Raw genomic sequence first — 19045 nt, forward strand, 5'->3', positions numbered from 1 at the left:
CTACTTTGTCGAGATCTCTGCACCAATGTCATCCTCCTCGGCGTATTCATCCTCCTCGCTCGGTGAGTCGTCCAGCGCAAAGCGTGACCGCTTTGAGCCGGACACGGTAGCCTTTGCCTGCGCTATCTCCAGCGCCTCGCGGTCCTTCTTCAATTCAGCATACTGCCGTGTCACAGATTTGGCCGACACGCCACTGCCCATCACATTGCCTGCATTGCGACCTCGGTTGACGTTGGGGATAACACGACTGCGGTGCAGCTGCGCGTACGTTTCGCGCTCCGAGGCGGTGAAGGCGCCGCCCTTCTTCTGCACGCTACTGAAAAAGAGAATGCTTCCACCCTCTGTGGCGGAGCTGCCAGAGCGAACGACTGTTGCGCCGTGCTGAGCCGGCTGCGCCTGAACAGCGTCGTGTGGCGTGACGTACGAGGACAGTTTCGTACGAGGTGCGTCCTCCATCAAAGATGCCAACATATGGTTCGATCCAGTTGCATTGGAGTGTCGACGTACATCGCCTCCTATGTGCTGTAGCGCGCGACCATCCGGTTCGTTGTGCATGCGCGAGATCTGCCCACGGCCACGCCCCTCCGTTGCTCCACCTCGGCGCGAGTACGAAGCATTGAATGAGGAAGCTCCACTATTGTGGCCGGCGCTGCCGTACGGTCGTTGCCCTTGCTGGTAACCGTGTGAGGTAGACGAATAAGAGCTGGTCCGCACGTTGGGAGACCGATGCCCGTAGGAGTTCGGCACACCTGGTCGCTGGTCGGACATGTGGACCCGTTCTCTCCCTGATGCCCTCTCTGTTCTGTTGGGTGCATGCCAGTGTGAATGCGATATCCAAGACGGCCAGATCAGAGAAGAAGTGGAAAATTAAGATGCTCAGAGTGAGAGGAGGGGGGGGGCGGCATCATCACGACAGTGTTCGTTAGGAAGACACCGAGCCGCTGACGCATAGACGGGATTCCCTGCATGTGCCTGTACGCATACCTCTGAATGAGCCTGCAATGAGAAATCGATTGTCCAATGCTTCGCTATTCTTAATCGCTTTCACCCTCTGCCACACAGCATGCACAGGCCCAACGCCACTCCACACACCCCTCGGCCCTGCCACGGGACCCATCGCGTGCTGCAAAGCACCCGCAGACTCAGCCACCTCAGCACGGCCCCCGCCTCATACTCTACCAACCCACGTGCCCACCGTGCCGGTCGCCACCTCGCGCAGCACCTCTCCTCCCCCCGCAAGGGGGCTCACGCTCCCCACACCAGCAGGCAGTCACCGTCGGATGGGATGCGCTCGAGTCACGCTGGCCACTCTGCCCATCACATGGGTGGGGCAAGCGCGCTCACTGCCGCGGGGCGCGCCGACGCAGCGCCATCCACGACCGGGCCGTCGCAGCCAGGAGCAATGCATCGCTCCGACATCCCACACGTCCTACGTGCTGGGCCCTGTCACCACCAGCTGTGGACGATGATTCCCCACAGAGCACCGCTTCTTCCCAGTGGTTTTTACTCCTCTCGCCCCGCGCACATCCCGAGCCGTCACGACAGACGCCAGCCTGCGATGGTGACAGAAGAGCCAGCGGAGGCATTTTGCCTGGCGGTGCCTTCACCCACCTGGGCGGGACCAGCAGGTGATGACGTACCCGATGCGGCCCTGTCACCTCTGTCTGTCACACCACCGCCCTGGGTGCCTTCGCCGTCCTCATCGCTCTCGAGCTCGCGGAGGAGCGCCCTCATATCATCTGCGGTGACCGATGGCGGTAGTTGAGAAGCCGCAAGTGCACTCGTCTTGGTCGCTGGTGTAGCTGCGCTCGCGCTTACCGACTGACGTTGTAGTGCTGTACGGAGTCCGCCGGCAGCAGATGAGGAAGAAGCCTGCGCGTGCTGCATGAGGTACACCTGCCTCTCCTGCTCCAACCAGTACTGCGTGAACAAGAACTGCAGCACCAAGCCGCAAACCCACCGCAGCTCCGACGTCAGCGGCAGTGCCCCGTGCGCCACACGCTGGCGCACCTCCACTGCCTCCTCAGGGAAGCCGATCTCACTGGCGCGCTTCCGATACGTGTCGGCAGTGCCGCTCGCAAAGGAGCCAGTCATGATATGCACCACGCGCGAGATGGCGGCGCCGTAGCACATGCGCAGCGGCCCGTCTTTCAGCGCGTCCTCCTCGTCCTGCAGCATCGCATCCAGCAGCACCTCCGTTGACTCCACGTAGGCGGGCAGCTCGCGTTCCTTGCGCGCGCGCTGGCGCCAGATATGAATGGCCCCCAACGCACTCCGCTTCGCAGCTGCGGTGGCGCTCATGTCAAACAGTACTCGCTTCACCTCCGTCCACTCACGCCAGTCCTCACCAAAAACAGTAGAGAAGAGGGCAGGGATGGGGATGCCCGTGGTGGCGCAGTTGCTCAGAGTTGTTTCGGTGGTAGCCCGCTCGGTTACCGAGCTGTCGCCAGTCTCCGTAAGCGCTGCTGTGCTGTCTTTGCGTTCAACACGCTTCTTGGGAGCGTCAAGGTCACCAAGCTCGTCGAGCCCACTCCGGATGCGGTGGCCACGGAACCGCCGCTCTGCCAGCGCCTGGCGGCGTCGTGCCTCGCTCACCTGAGATCGACGCATAGTCACTGGAGAGAGGGAAAGTAAGAAGGAAAGAGAGACAGTGAGAAAGCCAATACGTATGCGTCTGCGCTGACAAGAGTGAGAACGCAAAGCAACCGGATCTGGGGCTACACGCACATCGACTAGTCGAGGCACAATGCAGCTTCACTCGATGCCTATGGGCTGAGGCTGAGTTGAGAGAGAGAGAGAGAGACTGCGCCTTTTGGGCAGGAAGAGAGGAGCTGCCAGACTACGCCGCCAATATGCGCATGTACCCTCCACTTCCGCCTGTCCTTGTCGCTTTTCGTCGCCAAAACGAGGTAAGTCCCCCTCAATGCGGCCACACAGACACACTCCAAGGTGAACGAAATGAGCAGCGTCAGCGGTGCAGCACAGATGCAAGCTCACCCATCCTCCTCTGCTATTCCTCAGTATAAAGATGCGAAGGAGGACGTAGAATGTGGGGTGGCAGCACTCAGCAACCCCCTCTCAACTTGAGCTTTGTGATATCAGCCAAGTCTGAAGGTAAACACGCTCAGAGAAGACTACACCACGGGGGGTGACTAACGATGCGACTGCGCAGAGAGAAAAGTGGCGGAAGACAGGGCAGGAGACGGGTGGGTGTCTTCTGTAGACTAATAAGCCTTCCCTTCAAGTAAAAGCTGAGATTAACAGAATTCAGAGCTTGAAGTGCACCCGTGCGTGACACTCATACACACTACCTCCAACTCGACTGATATAGGATGAGCACAAACCGGGAGAGAGAGCAAGAGAAGGGGCTAGCCAAGCGCCTGAAGACGTTAGAAGGGGATGAGCAGCACCAGAGGCACCACAACAATGCAGTCCACAAAGTGCCCCTGCAATTCCAGCTTCCCTCTCTCCTGAGCAACCAAATCGGGCCTTCGGCGCACAACAATGAGAGCGGCCAGAACACCCGAGCGTCCACGACCTACAGAAAACAAGCACCCCGCACACTCACCCACCTTCACGACATGCCTGCAGACAACACCAAATCACGCTCAGTTAGGAGGCCGTATCGCCCCTGTGCCGCCGACTCAGTAAAGAAGCGGTTTCTCGAAGAAGCGATGAAACAAACGTTTCGAGCATGCAAAGCACAAACATGCAAGGCACACGCACTTCAGCCAAAATAGGCAGCGAGAACAGCGCCATTGGCGTGTTTCCCAGCATGCCGCGCCTCTGCCACACAGGCCCAACGCCACTCCACACACCCCTCGGCCCTGCCACGGGACCCATCGCGTGCTGCAAAGCACCCGCAGACTCAGCCACCTCAGCACGGCCCCCGCCTCATACTCTACCAACCCACGTGCCCACCGTGCCGGTCGCCACCTCGCGCAGCACCTCCCCTCCCCCCGCAAGGTGGGACCTCACGCTCCCCACGCCAGCAGGCAGTCACCGTCGGATGGGATGCGCTCGAGTCACGCTGGCCACTCTGCCCATCACATGGGTGGGGCAAGCGCGCTCACTGCCGCGGGGCGCGCCGACGCAGCGCCATCCACGACCGGGCCGTCGCAGCCAGGAGCAATGCATCGCTCCGACCTCCCACACGTCCTACGTGCTGGGCCCTGTCACCACCAGAAGAGGCTCACCATTGGCAGGGAGACGGGGGGCTGCTTGGCCTCCCGGCACAGCGTGGGGATACTGGGCCCTGCGATGCAACGCACTGGGGTGTCCCCCCATGACGAGGAAGAGGAGAAATAGAAGAGAAGCCACATCGAAACGGCTCCTCCTCGAAAACCATTACGATACTGCACTGGGTTCACTCAGCGTGGATGACGCACCGACCATCAGTAAAGGCTCTGGCGATAGCACGCGATTACAGCCATCAAAGACGGCGAAGATGACTGCGTTAGAGGGGAAGGAGCGCACGGCCGTGAGGGCCCAGCCTCGATAGAGAGCGCGCAGGCCCTCGCTCTGATATATTCGCGTCATCGCCCCCCACAGGCTCAGCCTGCCATACATGGGGTCCACTTGGATGCGGGTTTTGACCATGTCGGAGGGGTACAAGGCGGTCCAGAAGGCAACGCCACTGCACCCACCTGCTATCATGAGCTTCCACAATGGCAAGCTCTCACTCGGCATTCCCTCTGGCGTCATCCAGCTCTTCAGAGTATCGTACGTGCCGCACCACACCACCACACCGGGCACCTCGCGGCAGAGCATGGCAAAGCCGCCCTTGTAGAACCCTTTGACGCCGTGCTGACGAAAAACCTGCTGGGCACAGTCCAGTGAGCCGCGGTACTGTCGCTGCCCCTTCCTGCCATCGGCCTGCATGCGGCACTTGACCAATTCGAACGGTGTCAAGCACACCGTCGCTACCGCACCGCTGCCACACCCGCCCAGTAGTATCTGCGGTAGAGTGGGCCGATCACCTGCGCCGATCAAGCGCAGCGTCCACTTGTATGACGCGAACACCCAGGCGTGCTCCAAGCTAGAGGCGATGAGACGTGCCGTCACGCCGCGGTAAAAACCAATGGCGCCATCCTGACGAATGAGCTTCGTGATGCAGTCCGTGTAGCCGACGTACCGCGTGCCGCCGTACGACTGCAGGAGTACCTTCACGGTGTCAAAGGGGTGCTCGATCAGCACCCCCGCAAACCCGCCAGCGGTGCCAGAGATGAAATCATTACGCAAACTCATCGCCCAGTCCCCCACCCTCGCCCCCGCCCGCGCGCGCTTGACAAAGAGAAAGAGGTGAAGCCGATCACCATGCAGCAACGGCTACAGGAGAAGCAGCACCAGTGGCGAAGACCAGAGCCGCGAGTAACATCAAACTCCACCAACGGAGCTGGGGGAATTCCACTCAAGATACGAAGAGCGCGTCGAGTTAGATGTGCGCACCACCCTGATTGTAACGACGAGAAAGAAAGAAATAGGCGGCCTTGACCAGAGCGAATCAGGACGAGCACAGACAAGACACGCGCTGCTTCACACGATGAGCACGACAGCAGCGCTACGGAAGTCCCCTCCCACTTTTCTCCTTCGTCTGCCAACCAAGCCGACGTGTGCGCCAAGAGAGAAGGCGGAGATAGAGCGGCACACGGTATTGGCTGTGGTGAAGAACGCCTAACTAACAACAAGGGCAGCAGCAGACAGAGGTCTCAGCAAAGTCCCTCCGTACAGCACAAGCGCATGCGTAGGAGATAAGCCGATTTCCGCACTGAGGAAAGAAAGAAGGGCAGCGGGGGCGACTGTGTGTCCGGGTGCGCCTCTCGCTTTTCCGCTCGCACAAGTCGTGCCGGTATACCGCAGTGCCAGTGGCTGTGCCCCTGTGCGTGGGTCTGTTCGAGGGAAAGAATGGCAGCATTGTAGCGAGACCATAGTGACAAGAGAGAGCACGAGAATGAGAACAAGAAGAGAGGTGCAGAAGTAACGCGTGGCAGCTGATCCTGGGAGAGGAGGAAAACTCACAAAACATACAGCGCGCACGTGCTAACTTACCGCGAACATCTGCACAACCGGCAACTTCACGTTACCGCCGTCGAGCGCACCCAGGAGCGCTCCGAGATGCTGCGCCGAGCGCAGACACACGCACGCACACATACATCACCATCGCTGACCAGAGAAAACTCTCATTAAGGTGCATGAGAAGGAAAGGAAGAGTCATGCTAAGATGCCCTTCCCTCCCACGCCTTGTCGTGGATTTACATGGGAAACACAGGGAGACATGCGTGTCCTTCTCCGTACGGAAGGAGAGGCAGTAGTGAGGGGCGCAAATGAATGTCGCGACACTCACCGGGTGCGATCACGGGACAGGCATTAAACATTGGGCGAGTGGGGAGCGACGCAACAGTGTTCGTGCGCAGAGGCTTGCACAACGCTCTGTAAGAACGAAAAAGAACATCGGTGCACTCTCTCTCAAATGCGCATGCGTATCCCACTTCAAACATAGCTGAGTGTTGGTGACAGGAGGTCAAGAGACGAGGGGCCAAGGGGCGATGACGGCAGTGCTTCGCTCTTCTCCATCATCCCCTATGGCAGTCTGTGCACATGTCTGCGCGTCTGGGGGTTGGAGAAGAGCGGTGCACAGCACTGCGGCAGACACTCACAGCGAGAAGGGGGAGGGAGAGGGCACAATCAATCAAAATTAGACTTGCGGCAGCGCTGGCTATGGCAGTTGGGGCACCTGTCGTAGTGGAGGTGGTGGCAGTAAGTGCTGGCCCACCTGGTGTCCTTATTTCCTACAACACGCTGAACAGCTCGAAGAGTAACACAGCAGAGGACTTCGCTCTTCCGGCAACCTCCCCCCCCCCCGCGCACGCACGAGAGCATGTCGGGGTGCCGAAAGAGCGCGTGCGCCATGTTGACAGGCGCCCAGCTCACCCGCTTATCAACCCCGCACACTCTCATGGCACAAGACAGGTTGGTGACTGAGGCAAATCAGCGCTTGAGCCACACGGTGACGGACTCGAGTAATGCTTCATGGATCACGACACACGCAGAGAAGCAAACGCCGCACCACTCGAAGACGCTGAACAGATAGCGAAATGAGTAGGACGACAAAATGAGCAACCAACAAGAGAGCTGACAAAGAAAAGCGCCACACCCACACGGAGAGAGAGAGAGAAACGGGTATAGGGGGACAGAGCAGGTGAGCAGCCTCGATGAGAATGAGCACATGCACACTCAGGCACAGGCTCGAATAACATCCACGCGCTCCCTTGACAACGAGGTGAGGGAGGGCCTGTCCGTCATGTTTACTTTCCCCCTCCTTTTCATTTCAGTGCTCGTTCTATAAGTTCTCTGTGCTGCTTCTATGCTAGGAGGAGCCGTAAGAAACGCCACACGCCGGATCTTGCCGCTCTTTCTGTCGTCCATTTCCTTACTTTTGCGCTGTCTGCCGTCGTATCCGCACCAACCGCATCACCGAGGAACTCGCTGTTGTTGAGCAGGGGGAGAGGAAGCCGAGCTACAGAGCCAGGCGTCCCGACGAGTCCACGGCGTCTTTTGCTCGCCCTCTGTGAGCGGTGTGTACTTCGCGCCGCTGCTGGCCGCTCTGTTCCTCAAACGCGAAGGAAGAGAAATGAGGGGTGGGGGGTGGGGGGACGAAAAAAGGGGGACAAACAAAAACGAAAAACGACGTCGGCAGTGCAAATGACGCGGTAGTGACAACATTTTGGGGGGCGCCGAGCGGCGTGCGTGTCTGAGCGTAGCTGCGCAGTAGTACGCGCTCTGTCTCGGTAGGGCAGCTCGCTAACACATCTCAAGATGCAAGTATGCGGAGAGCGAGAGAGCGAGAGAGCGGAGCTTCTGTATTGGTGTTTTCTTCGCTACTGCGCACCAGGCGGGAGGGTAGTCTCGCTCAACCAACGCCACACACGCAGTCTCCTCCACACCCAACGCGTCTGTCGGTAAGTGAGTTCGGCGTATTGCGCCTGTTAAACCTTAATTTTATTGGTGATTGTGGCCCTCTCCCTCTCTCCTTCTCCCCTTTGTTTTGCAGCTTGCCAGTAAGCTCAGTTAGCGGGTGGACAGGTAGAGAGAGAGGGGGAGGGAGGGGACGCACGGTAGATCGATCAGCGGAGAGGGAACAGAGAGAAAGAGGGGCACAAAAGAGATGGAGAGAAGTGAAACACATGCGCGCACACACACATGCAGGCCAAGCTCAGACCAACAAGAAAAAATGGCTGAGCCACCGCGAGAAGCGACAACAAGAGTTGCTCGGAGAGGCGTGGAGACCAGAGATACGGCGGCAGCCTGCATGAGCGCACACCCACAGGAACAGGAGACGATAAACACACGCGCGCACACACACAAGGGAAAGAAGAAAGCGGAGAAGAGAGCTGTGCGAGAACAACACAGGGAGCACAAAGCGGTATGTTTACACGGCTGCAAACAGTTGCAGCACCATCACGACCGTACACAAGCCTGAGGCCCATGCACACGCAGAGAGACAGAGAGAGAGAGACTCCGGACTTCCACCCTTGGGTTCTCTAGCACGGCCCTCGTGGGAAAACAACGGCGAAGAAACCAACTCAAAGGGTAAAGGGGGGGAGAGCGACGAGAAGATGAAATTAGCGCCATACGAAAAGAAGAGCGTCAAAGCGCGAGAAGGGTTCACCGTCACCAACAACAACAGCCGAGAAGGAACCCGTCGGGGGGAAGGGGGGTAAAGAGTTGCGGCTCGTTTCTGCACTTTCACTGGTACGGTAGGGGAGCAGCAGTGCTGAGAGCAGAGACGGAGGGGGGGATACAGCTGACGTGCAGAGGGGTGGAAAGGGGAGAAGGGAGGGTAGTACCGGAGGAAAGAGAGTCGCTGCTGGTGTTCGTTTGACGGCAGAGAGGGGGGGGTAGAGCGGAGAATATAAGGCGCAAGTGAGAGGCGACTATCCAAGCTGAAGTTCGTCCGCTAAAGCCCAGAGTGGGGTGCTCCGGGATACCACGATGGGTCTGCGTACGCGTCACGCCGGTCACAACCGCCAGCTCTGCGCGTCCTTAGTACCGATGAGAAACCAACTCCTCTTGGGGTTCATAGGCAGCACTCGATGTCGACGTCACGGCACTGTCGCGTGCAAGAGCACAATACAGAGAAGAGAAGCCCTGCAAGGTACTGCTGCTGCGTTCGTGGATGGTGAAGACGACACTGCTCGATAAGAACGCCCGCACCACCGTGACACCCCAGCCGCGGAACAGCGCCTCTACTCCTCCGCTGTGGTACAAGCTTGACAGTGTTCTCGTAAAACCCTGCCGTCGTGCTGCCGGGCACACCTGCATCTTCGTCTTTGCCACGTCGGCCGGGTACGCGATGCTCCAATAGAAGCACCCACTGATCCCGCCTGCGAGCATGGAGTGCCAAATCGGCAGAGCTTCGCCATCGCCCGGTGATTGGGCAAACCCCTGCGCCAGCCATTCCCGGCACTGCTCATAGGAGACAAAATATGCCATGTTGCCCAATACAGCGCGCGTCAGAGTACCGGTCATCCCTGTGTAGAGACCGCACGCACCATGGGTTGCCACTAAGTCACGAGCAAGGCCGAACACCGTCGTGCGGTGACGCTTCCAGCTCGGCCGGGCGCTCTCCATCTGCATGTTGCACTTCAGCATTTCAACCGGCGTCAAGATAAGCGACACGGCGAGACCTGCGCACGCAGAGGCCTTCCAGTGCGCCGGCGAACTCCATACGGAAATGGGCGGCGGCGGCGGCTGGGGCAGCTCAGGTTTGCTCTGAGTAGGCCGCTGCCGATAGGATCGTCGTTTGTGGTCACCTCGCGACCCGGACAACTTTTCCCGCTCTTGCCCCTGGCGCTGCTGCTGCTGCTGCTTCTGCAGAAAGCGCTGAAGAGATACGTTATAGACCGAGAAAACGACGGCAGCCTCAGCGCCCTGAGCTGTCAGGGGCACACTAAGGCCTCGGTAAAACGATCGAATACCACCGCGCTGGTAGAGTTGGGAGGCGCACTGCCAGTACGTCACCGGTGACGTAGCGCTAATGCTGGCCACTTCCGCGGCTGCAGTGGTCCTGTAGTAGTAGGGTACCTTTGTGTAGCTGCTCACCTGCATACGCGTCTTGATGGTATCGAGCGGGTAGTCAAGGAGAACCCCGGTCATACCTGCCACGGTGCCTGCAGTGAGGTGAATGATCACGTCCATCATGTACGGCCTTGGACAACACCACTCCCCATCGCCGTTTGTCTTCTTCGACCCTCCGCGCTCGTCGTCTTACCCAGAGGGCACCGCCTGTTCCGCTGGCAGATGGATGGGGTGGTTATCCCGCAGCGCACTGTTTCTTAGATGTAGTGGTGTCTAGCAGGAGCGCATGCATTCATGTGGCCAGTGATCGCCGCATAGCTGCGCATCGACGTTTGAGCAGCAGAGCTGGGCAACACAATCAACACTGCGCGCACTCACCGAGTCATACAAAGACACGCACGCACGTCACACACTCTCTGCAGAGAGACTCTTGTTGAAGCGGCTCTGAGTCCACACCTGTTCGAGGACGATAGTGACACGCACACCACTGATGTAGTTCGTGAGTGCGTCCCGTTGTAGATAGCGCGTGAAGAGAGAAGGTGAGGGATATCGATGCCCCCTCGTGCGTGTGGGTGGGAGAGGGGGGGTAGAGGCGAGAAGCAGGAGATTTCCGTGGAAATGCACAATGCGGCAGGACACCCATAGCAGACACCAACGCCAAACCGAATTAGCAAGCGTGTCCGCCTACGAAGAGGCGAAGCGATGGGCACGGGAAGTTGGCGCGTGCGCGTCATCCACAGGGAAGGACGGTGGCAAGAAGTGGGCGAGAGAGGAGGAGGAGACGATAGGCGCGCAGTTGCAGTGAACAACTCTGCAAGCAAAAGGCGGTGGGAAAAGAGGCACGGAGCCGGGGCAGCGCATCGATGCACTCCAGTCCTTGTCCGCCCCCCCCCCCGCCCACACACCCCGGCACTCTCACTCCACCTCCCGCTACTCTTCGGACCGTACTGGATGTACAAGGGCGAGTACGAGGGTATTCACTGCCCCCGCAACCCCTCCATGTAGACCACGAGAACACATCAGTTGGCCCCTTGTGTGTGGGGGAGCATCTTGTCTTTGTTTTTGCAACGGGGCCGTGCGCGCCTCGCGTAGGATCGCCAATCAACAACTCAACCCAGTTCGCACGGGGCTGATCAAGCGAGTCGCATGCGCACTCCACTGCGTGCCCGTACATACAAACAGCGGAACACGTGTGTAGTAAAAAGGCAGGCGGAGTTCTCTCCATGTGTGCGGGGGCGCGTAAGTGAGATGGCACGTCACTCAGCATGCGGCCGCTTACGCTTTCGGGGTGCATCACTGACTCCATGAGCATCGTCGCCGTCCCCCTCGCTCCACTCGCTGGAGTTCACGCGGACACTGCCGCTATCAAGTGTGCCAGCAGAGCACTCTTCTTCAGCGCGGTCGTCGACAGACCACCGCGTATCATCTTCGCCAAAGAGCGCATAGCACTCCTGCTGTGCGCCGGTGATGAAGTCGAGCAGATCAGTGTACGCCGCCACCTGCCCATCCGTAGCAACGGTCTCGCAGTCTTCGCAGGAACTTGCAGCATACGGGTGTGGTTGGAGTTTCAGCTTCTCCTTGTGCGCCGCGGAGTCGTACCGGAGGAGTGTCTTCGGTGGATGGAGGTGCACCACCTGCAGCAGTGCGTGCTCCATCGGTTCAGCCAAGGAAGGAGTAGTGGAAAGGAGGACGCTCGGTATATCCCTGAGAGATCAAGCAAGGAGAGGGTGAGTAGCCTGCAGTAGTCAGCCGCTCGCTCACTGTTAATAACGGCAGCAGATGCAAGAAATCGAGAATCAGCACGAATACACCGCGATGTGGGTTTATCGGCGGGCCTGCATGTACGTCGATTGCTGACAGTTGTGAGTGTGGGGTGAGAAAGCAATGGAAAACAAAGGCACCACACGCGCCTGAGAGAGAGAGGGGGGGGAGGAGAGAGCGGAGGTGGATAATTATAGCAGCAGGGGGTGTTAACGACCAAAGCCCTGTAACAAGGTAAAGTGCGGTACGCTGCCCTTACAGGTGCGGGGAGACGGGGGGTGGCGGCGGGTCCCTACTCAACACAGACATGGAGAGACAGAACGGCGCACACGTACACACTCAGACACCTGGACTGGGAACGCCCGCCCATCATGGACGGCGCAGGAGGAAAGGCACGTCACACGCCGCGAGGGCGCATAAAAGAGCACAGCGGAAGGAGAGAAAAAAGGGGGCTGCTGATTCGCTTGCTTCGCCTTGACAGCCCGAGCATGACTCGCAGGAGCCCCGCTCTCTCTCTCTCTCTCTCGCTTGGTATGTGGTGCACGTACGCCACTGAGCACATCTTTGCACGTCCGCCTCGGTGCATCTCCTTCTTCCCGCCCTCGAAGTCATCCAACGTCTCGTTTGTGCGCATTCGCTCCTTTTCCTTTTCGCTGCGTGAAAGACAGGCGGCGTCTGACTGTGACGACGGAGTTAAGGGGGGCTGTGGATCGAAGAGGGGGGGGAGAAAAGCCCCAGCCGTCGCCCCGCCCCGCCCAAAAGACGAATAGGGGACCCAAATGTGAAGGAGTACGGCCGAGAAGGCAATGGGAGGTGAGGCAACCGCAATGGAAGAAGAGAGAGAGGCGCCCGTTTACAGGGCGGAGAGCGCCGGCCCTCCGCGCCATTGACACCGCGATGGTCATCCTCACCGCATGCCCAACCCAAACAGTCACGCACACGTGCAAGGGGGGGACGCCCTTGACAACGAGCTCAGGGGGAAACGAAACCTACTAAGGGGGGGAGATGAGATCACGTAAGAAGTTGACGCACGAATTACCCACGAACGGGGAGAGCTGAACGCGAAGTACAGACAAGTGATTAGCTTTTTTTTCCCGAGACAGACGCAAACACACGAGAGCTTACAATTACCAAGGTGTCGCATTATGCTCTCGTGCGAGTAAAAGTAGAACGCTCCTCGGGCACCCTCCTGCTCGCGACTACATGACCACACAGTGCCCACCCTGGTGACGGCGCTTGTACTTGGTAACCCAGTGCATCTGGGTCTGGTTGATTGCACCCCTGCGCTTCTCGCGGATCAGCGCGATCGCGTCTAGCGCAGACACGTTGCCGTACTCCACTAGCGCCAGCGCGACCAAGATTGGGGCGCGGCCCAGGCCCGCCACGCAGTGCACCCCGATGGTCGGCGGGGGCTTGGATGGGTCCTCTTGCTGACGGGCAAGCTCCGTGTCGAGCAACTTCAGCCAGCTCTCAAGGACCACGCGGGTCGGCGGGGCGCCATCATCGAATGGCCAGCTGTGGACCTCAATCCCACCGCCCCTCACAAGGGCTGCATCGTAGGTCGGGCCGCACACTCGCACCAAATGATGAACGCCACGGCGCTGCAGCTCCTTGATGTACGTCGGAAGGTTGCTTGGGGACGGCGCATCGAGAATGAGAAAGTGAAAGAGCACCTTCGACGGCTGCTGCGGGTCGTAGCAGTCGATGAGCGTACTGTTCACCTCCATGATTGCCACCTTTTTCCCTGGGCTTAGGTGCGACAGTCACAGCGACAAGGCGCAATACAAGAGTGGGGAAGCAGGGCGGAGACAGCGGAGCACAAAAACCTCGCGACGTCTCTCGCGTTTTCTGAAGGGACTGGGCCTCCTCTTCCGGAGGAAACACGCGCGATGACAGCGCCCTTCGCTTAGTGCAACACACACGCTCACACACACACACACACGTGCCAACGCCCCCTTCGATGCGCGGATATCCACCACACGCGCACGTACACTGGGGAAGAGAGAGGGGGTGCTAAGAGCACGGAGAAACAAATGACAAGAGAAGCGCTACAGAAAACTCAAAGGGGAGAGAAAGACAAAGGGCGCGTAACAGACTGTGGGGAGCGGCAGAGAAACGAGAGCGCGTCGCACGCAGACAAACCCGCTGGCACGCACACACAAAAAAATGAAGCACGCGGATGAAACAAGCACGGTGAGCCCACGACTGCAGACACCGACAAGAGAAATGCAAAAAAAAAAAAAAACAGTGCGGCTCCGCTTGCTGAAAGGCGGGTCGTAGAGAGGAGAGGGTGGCGGCGCAGAAGCGCGAAACCGAGATGGGGAGGGAGAAAGAGACGGGCCTGCGTGTGAGTGTGTGGCCTCCAACAGGCAATCAACGAAGCGCAGCGCTCGTTTGCACGGAGGCTGGCTACAGAGATAGCAAGCAAGCGGGAGAACGAGGATATAAGAGGCCAAAGGAGCTGCAGTCGCACGAGTATCCGTGGCTGCGTGATGCCCTCCGTAACCTATCCGTGTGTGCGCTTCCTCAGTAAGCGGGTATGGCTGTCGTGCCCGTTTCTTTTGGCGGCCAGCCGCACGCCTTTTTACATATCAGCGGAAACAAACACTCGACAGGGGCAGTAAGCTAGGCCAAGTGACAACCTCACGCATGTATGTGCGTTCTCACTCACAGAGCTTCTCATGCACTCGCTCGCGCACACGTTCCCTCTCGGGGACGCTCAGCAACAAAGGAAGAGGAAAAGGGGGTTTTTAAAAGGGCCGAATTCACTTTATAATCGCATTCAGTGTGTGCGCGTGCGTGCAACAGGTGGGGCATGCGCACAACACACCAAACAAGCGCCTGCGCGCAGTGCGGAGATCCTAACGAGTGTCACGATGCTTTTCAAGGGCTCAAACCGGGGCTTATGGAATCCCCCTCGACATGCACGCCACTACTGCTGACGAAGTAGCAAACAAACAGGGAAGAGTTAAATTGGGTTGCACGGTGGGGCCCTTTTCATTCCCTCGCCTAAAAGGGAAATAACCGAGGGTGGCGTGCGGCGCACCCAGACGTGGACCTGGGCAAGTGCAGTGATCGCTGTGATCACCGTGGCGGAACGGGAAAGCGGGGGGAGGGGGGGGGACTTTGCACTCGAAATGGCGTGGTGGAAAACGAGAGGGAGTCAAAGGGTGGAAAACAGAGAGAGCAAAGGAGACGTGCGACTTCGCTACACCCGACGAGAAACAGATGCGCACGATGACGGAGATGTACGGGGGGTAGAGGAGGCGGGGGGAGGGGGGAGGGTCTACGTGCCAGAGGACAGAGAATCGGGAACAGGCAAGACGCTCAGGAGGCTAATGCAGAGGAACGGGGAGAAAGGGAGGGTCAGGCTGCAAGGAGGAGAAATGGTGGATTCAAGAGAAGTATTGATTCAGCCAAGCAATGATGATGACGTCGATGAGCACGCATGCTCGTATGGTCGAGCGCATGTAGGATGGGTATGGGAGTTGTCCGGTAAATATGAGCGTGCAGACAAGAGAAGCCCCAAGTTGGCGAGAGGGAGAGAGAAGAGCAGAGTAGGGGTGAAAGCAGTGATGCCCGCAAACAGCAATGGGGAGCACGAGCAGACGGAGCCGCACTACTACTTACAGCAACAAGAGCGTTGATAACTACACACAAAAAGCGATGGAGGAAACAGATCGTCTCACGCTGGCACCTGAGAGAGTCGACTTTAGCGTTGTCTCTCTTCCTCATCGTGCCCCCACCCCAGCCTCAACGCGACTTAGATATATACAAAGCTGCCCGACAGGATCGACGAGAGAAGCGCCACAGAAAGAGGCAAATGAGAACCCTCCACACCAGCGGGCGTTGTACATCTTAGGAGCAGCGTTGCCTCCCTCGAATGTGCCGCCAATTCCTCTCCTCTACTCAATTTGTTCACCAGTGTGGCCCCTTTTCCTTTCGGTTATCCCTCCAAAGCACCATCAAGCACACGTGTTCGCGCTGCTGCAGTCCTTCACCGCTGCATCGCGCTCTGCAAGAAGACCCCTGCGGTGAAGGCGCACTGAAGCCCTTGTGAGGTTTTATGGTGTTTGCGCTGTTGGTTTAACATGTCCCTCCGCACCGCTCGGCGGCCACTGCTCCACCTCCTCCTCACGGCAGCGCTTTCGAGTTGACCACCATTGCGTAACGCTGGTACGTAGCTTGCCGCACCACGCAGTCGCATGCGTCAGCAGTGTGGCGGCTGTGGCTACGCCGAGGGGCAGCACCGCACCCGAGACCAGCGAGGTGGATGCCCCTCGATTTGCCGCTACCCGTCGCAGCAACGCTTCGTCACGCTCTAGAGAATACTCGAGGGGTGCAACCTGAGATGCAGTTATCGGCGCACCAGCCAACGCGTCGCCCACGTCCACAAGGTTCTTCACGAGAAAGCCGCCGCGGGAGGCAGCCAGTAGTCGGTAGCCACAGCGCCTATAGTACCCGCGGACGCCCACGCCGCTGATCACGGCGATGTGGCTGTAGCCCTCCGTCCTGGCGATCGCTTCCGCTCGCTTCAGGAGGCGCTGTCCAATGCCGTTGTGTTGTGCTGCCGGTGCATGCGCGCGACCCGCCTCCTCCACGTAGGTGGGCAGGAGATTACCGTAGACGTGTAGCTCGCGAATGAGCGCGCACGGCAGCAGCTCCGCAAACGGTGTCTCCCAGTTACGGATGTTCAGTCGCAGGCGCAGGAAGCCTAAAATGGTCGCGTCGTCCGTCGGCATCTCGACCGACAGAAATACCTCCGTCCCTTCGCTCGCCTCGTAGCGCCGCTCCTGCAGGATAGCGGACTTCAGCCTCTCCGCAACAGTTTTGTCACCTTTGATTTCGCGGCATCGAATGCAGCGGCATCTCTCCCCGCGCTCTCGCAACTTGCAGGCGAGCAACTGGCGCAGGTTTGCCACCTCGACACCAGCAAGGATGTAGTCCACAGGAATGTCTCTGATTACCCGGTTAATGCGAATCCACGGGTGCACGCGCGCCTTGGCGTAGAGCAGCACGTCGATCAAGTTCTCCAGGCCGTAGGGGGTGTACTTGCCATCCTTATACCACTGCTCAATCACTGAGAAAGGCGTCGTTTGGCACGGGTAAATCTTCCACTGGTCAGCCTGGAGGTACGGGGAGTCAAGAACGTCATCGAACATGGCCTTGTCAATGGCGGAGCTCGCACCGGGCAGGTCAGGCATGAGGTGGATGTCCACCTTGAAGCAGCTGTCCTTCAACAGCTTGATGGCATTGGCGGTGTCCTCGCGAGTGGACTGGCGATTCACGAGGGTGAGAATGCGGTCATCCGTGTGTTGCACTCCGAGCTGCACTCGAGTACAACCAAATCGGCGGAGCTCCACGAGCATCGCTGGGTTGATCGTGTCTGGACGCGTCTCCAGTGTCACCCCGATGATCCTGCAGTGGGCGGACTCATTCAGCAGCTGCTCCTGCAGCAGCTCCAGCGGTGGTCGTCGCGGCGCCCTCGGTGGGTCGAACATGGTGTTTGCCGCGTAGAAGAGGTCTCGGATGAAGCGCTCACGGTACTGCCGTGGATAACTCTCCCATGTACCACCCAGCACGAGCAGCTCCACCTTGTCGGCAGGGTGGCCAATTGCCATGAGAGAGCGGACACGCTCTTCGAACTGGCGGTACGGATCGAACATGAGGCGATTCGCCCGTCGTACGCCGGGCTCGTTCAGCAAGTAGCTGCGTGGCTGACCCGGCTCGTTGGGGCAGTAATAGCAGTTCCACTGGCAGCTGAAGTTCTGCCCGTCCGGGTAAGCGGAGGTGAACACGGTAACGACCAGTACGCCGGACTGACTACGCGGAGCCTTGAACACGAGGTAGCGCTCCAGCACCGGGCATACCACAGACGTCTTCTCAGGGGGGGATGGCGAAGTCCCGGGCGTGGACGAGACCGAAGGTACGGCGTCCTCCAGGTCCGAGAGAACAGCAGCAGAATCGGGTGCACCAGGAAAGACGATGCTCTCTTGGTGGGGCTGCGCAGGTATACTGGTGCCATTCGCCCCTGTCACCGCCTCGCGCAGCAGCTGTGTGTACCCTGCTAGTAGCAGCGACTTTTTGAAGACACGTCGGTACGCTTTCTGAAGTCTACGCTGAGCCCTCTCGATATCCGCGTCGCACTGCGGCTGGGTCGCTACGATGTCGCGTACAAAGCGCGCCGCCGCCTCCACATCAGCAGTGGTGAAGTCGTTTGGGTTCGACTCCTGAAGCAGACGCTCCAGCGTCGGCAGGTTAGTCAGCTTGTGCTCGATCCGATCCCAGTCCACATGCGACAGCGGCCCTGACGACGCCTCACCCTCCGCATCGCCCTCAGAGGACATGAGAGGCGTGAAGGTAAAAGAAAAACACGACCGCAACAGACAGTGAAGGGAGTGAAGTCGAGGGGAGCCGCTCTTTCGAAAAATGCGTCACCAATACTGCAGGATGATCCGCGTCTTGGCACATTCCTCGCGGATTCTCCGCCCAAGGGACTCTCCTCCGAGAGCTGCGCCAACTGCGTATGCGTTTGTGGGACGAGCTCACGCTCCAGATGCTTCTTTGCTCGCGACACCCTCTTGATTCGTGCAAGCGCGCAGTACGCAGCGGAAGATCGAACGGGAATAAAAAGAGCGCACGAAGTGAAGCGGCGCTCGTGTGTGAAATACAACAGCGCGCCTGTGTGGCGAGGAGGAGGACGGGAGGTGGAGAGTCGACGGAGGAAAGGGGTGGCGCCCCTAAACAGGAAGAAGGTGAACGGTTCAACGCAGGAAATCCCGTGTGCAGAGACACACGGCCCATCAGCAGCCTTTTGTACGCTTCCCGTCGGCTGAAAGGTCAACGTTCGTGTATGTGTGCAGGGCGTGCCTCGCTAAGGGTCCACCACAGAGCAGAGAGTTCACACGGCACGACGGAAGGCATCGATGGGGAAGAGAGACACGCTGTTGTCAGAACAGCTGATCCCTCACGAACTACCTCCCGCTTCTCCACGTAGTGAGAGTGCCCGTAAGTTCACAGAATCTCCTGGGTATCAATGAAACAGCATCAGGCTGAAGAGTATCCACCGCCCCCCCCTCACCGGGAGAACTTGCCATTTTCATAGAGACCTCTGCTTCTCCCCCTGCGGCTGCTCGCATACGTGTCCGTACAGGCGATATTCGGGCATACTCCGCACGTGTCCACTCACGCCAACGCATAACAATAC

General features: G+C 58.9%; 7 protein-coding genes across 7 annotated transcripts, besides 2 other annotated features; all 7 read right to left on the reverse strand.

Annotated features, from left to right (window-relative positions):
* Positions 1-555, reverse strand: LPMP_160190 (hypothetical protein; the record flags this gene model as incomplete). The annotated part of the gene is made up of 1 exon (XM_010699245.1): positions 1-555. The coding sequence occupies one exon, from the start codon at positions 553-555 to the stop codon at positions 1-3; it is 555 nt and encodes a 184-aa protein (XP_010697547.1).
* A 490-nt stretch (positions 556-1045) lies between these two features.
* Positions 1046-1462: a repeat region.
* Positions 1463-1536: 74 nt separating this feature from the next.
* Positions 1537-2610, reverse strand: LPMP_160200 (hypothetical protein; the record flags this gene model as incomplete). The annotated part of the gene is made up of 1 exon (XM_010699246.1): positions 1537-2610. One exon carries the CDS (start codon positions 2608-2610, stop codon positions 1537-1539), a length of 1074 nt encoding a protein of 357 aa, XP_010697548.1.
* Positions 2611-3815: 1205 nt separating this feature from the next.
* Positions 3816-4284: a repeat region.
* Positions 4285-4347: 63 nt separating this feature from the next.
* On the reverse strand, positions 4348-5247 carry LPMP_160210 (mitochondrial ornithine carrier protein-like protein; the record flags this gene model as incomplete). Its single annotated transcript, XM_010699247.1, has 1 exon — positions 4348-5247. One exon carries the CDS (start codon positions 5245-5247, stop codon positions 4348-4350), a length of 900 nt encoding a protein of 299 aa, XP_010697549.1.
* A 3795-nt stretch (positions 5248-9042) lies between these two features.
* LPMP_160220 (mitochondrial ornithine transporter 1-like protein) lies at positions 9043-10200 on the reverse strand (the record flags this gene model as incomplete). The annotated part of the gene is made up of 1 exon (XM_010699248.1): positions 9043-10200. One exon carries the CDS (start codon positions 10198-10200, stop codon positions 9043-9045), a length of 1158 nt encoding a protein of 385 aa, XP_010697550.1.
* A 1133-nt stretch (positions 10201-11333) lies between these two features.
* LPMP_160230 (hypothetical protein) lies at positions 11334-11732 on the reverse strand (the record flags this gene model as incomplete). The annotated part of the gene is made up of 1 exon (XM_010699249.1): positions 11334-11732. The coding sequence occupies one exon, from the start codon at positions 11730-11732 to the stop codon at positions 11334-11336; it is 399 nt and encodes a 132-aa protein (XP_010697551.1).
* A 1305-nt stretch (positions 11733-13037) lies between these two features.
* On the reverse strand, positions 13038-13565 carry LPMP_160240 (protein tyrosine phosphatase-like protein; the record flags this gene model as incomplete). Its single annotated transcript, XM_010699250.1, has 1 exon — positions 13038-13565. One exon carries the CDS (start codon positions 13563-13565, stop codon positions 13038-13040), a length of 528 nt encoding a protein of 175 aa, XP_010697552.1.
* Positions 13566-15902: 2337 nt separating this feature from the next.
* LPMP_160250 (elongator-like protein 3a, putative) lies at positions 15903-18185 on the reverse strand (the record flags this gene model as incomplete). The annotated part of the gene is made up of 1 exon (XM_010699251.1): positions 15903-18185. The coding sequence occupies one exon, from the start codon at positions 18183-18185 to the stop codon at positions 15903-15905; it is 2283 nt and encodes a 760-aa protein (XP_010697553.1).
* Positions 18186-19045: the final 860 nt, after the last annotated feature.

This window comes from Leishmania panamensis, assembly GCF_000755165.1.
Source record: "Leishmania panamensis strain MHOM/PA/94/PSC-1 chromosome 16 sequence".
NCBI classification, from domain to species: Eukaryota; Euglenozoa; class Kinetoplastea; order Trypanosomatida; family Trypanosomatidae; genus Leishmania; species Leishmania panamensis.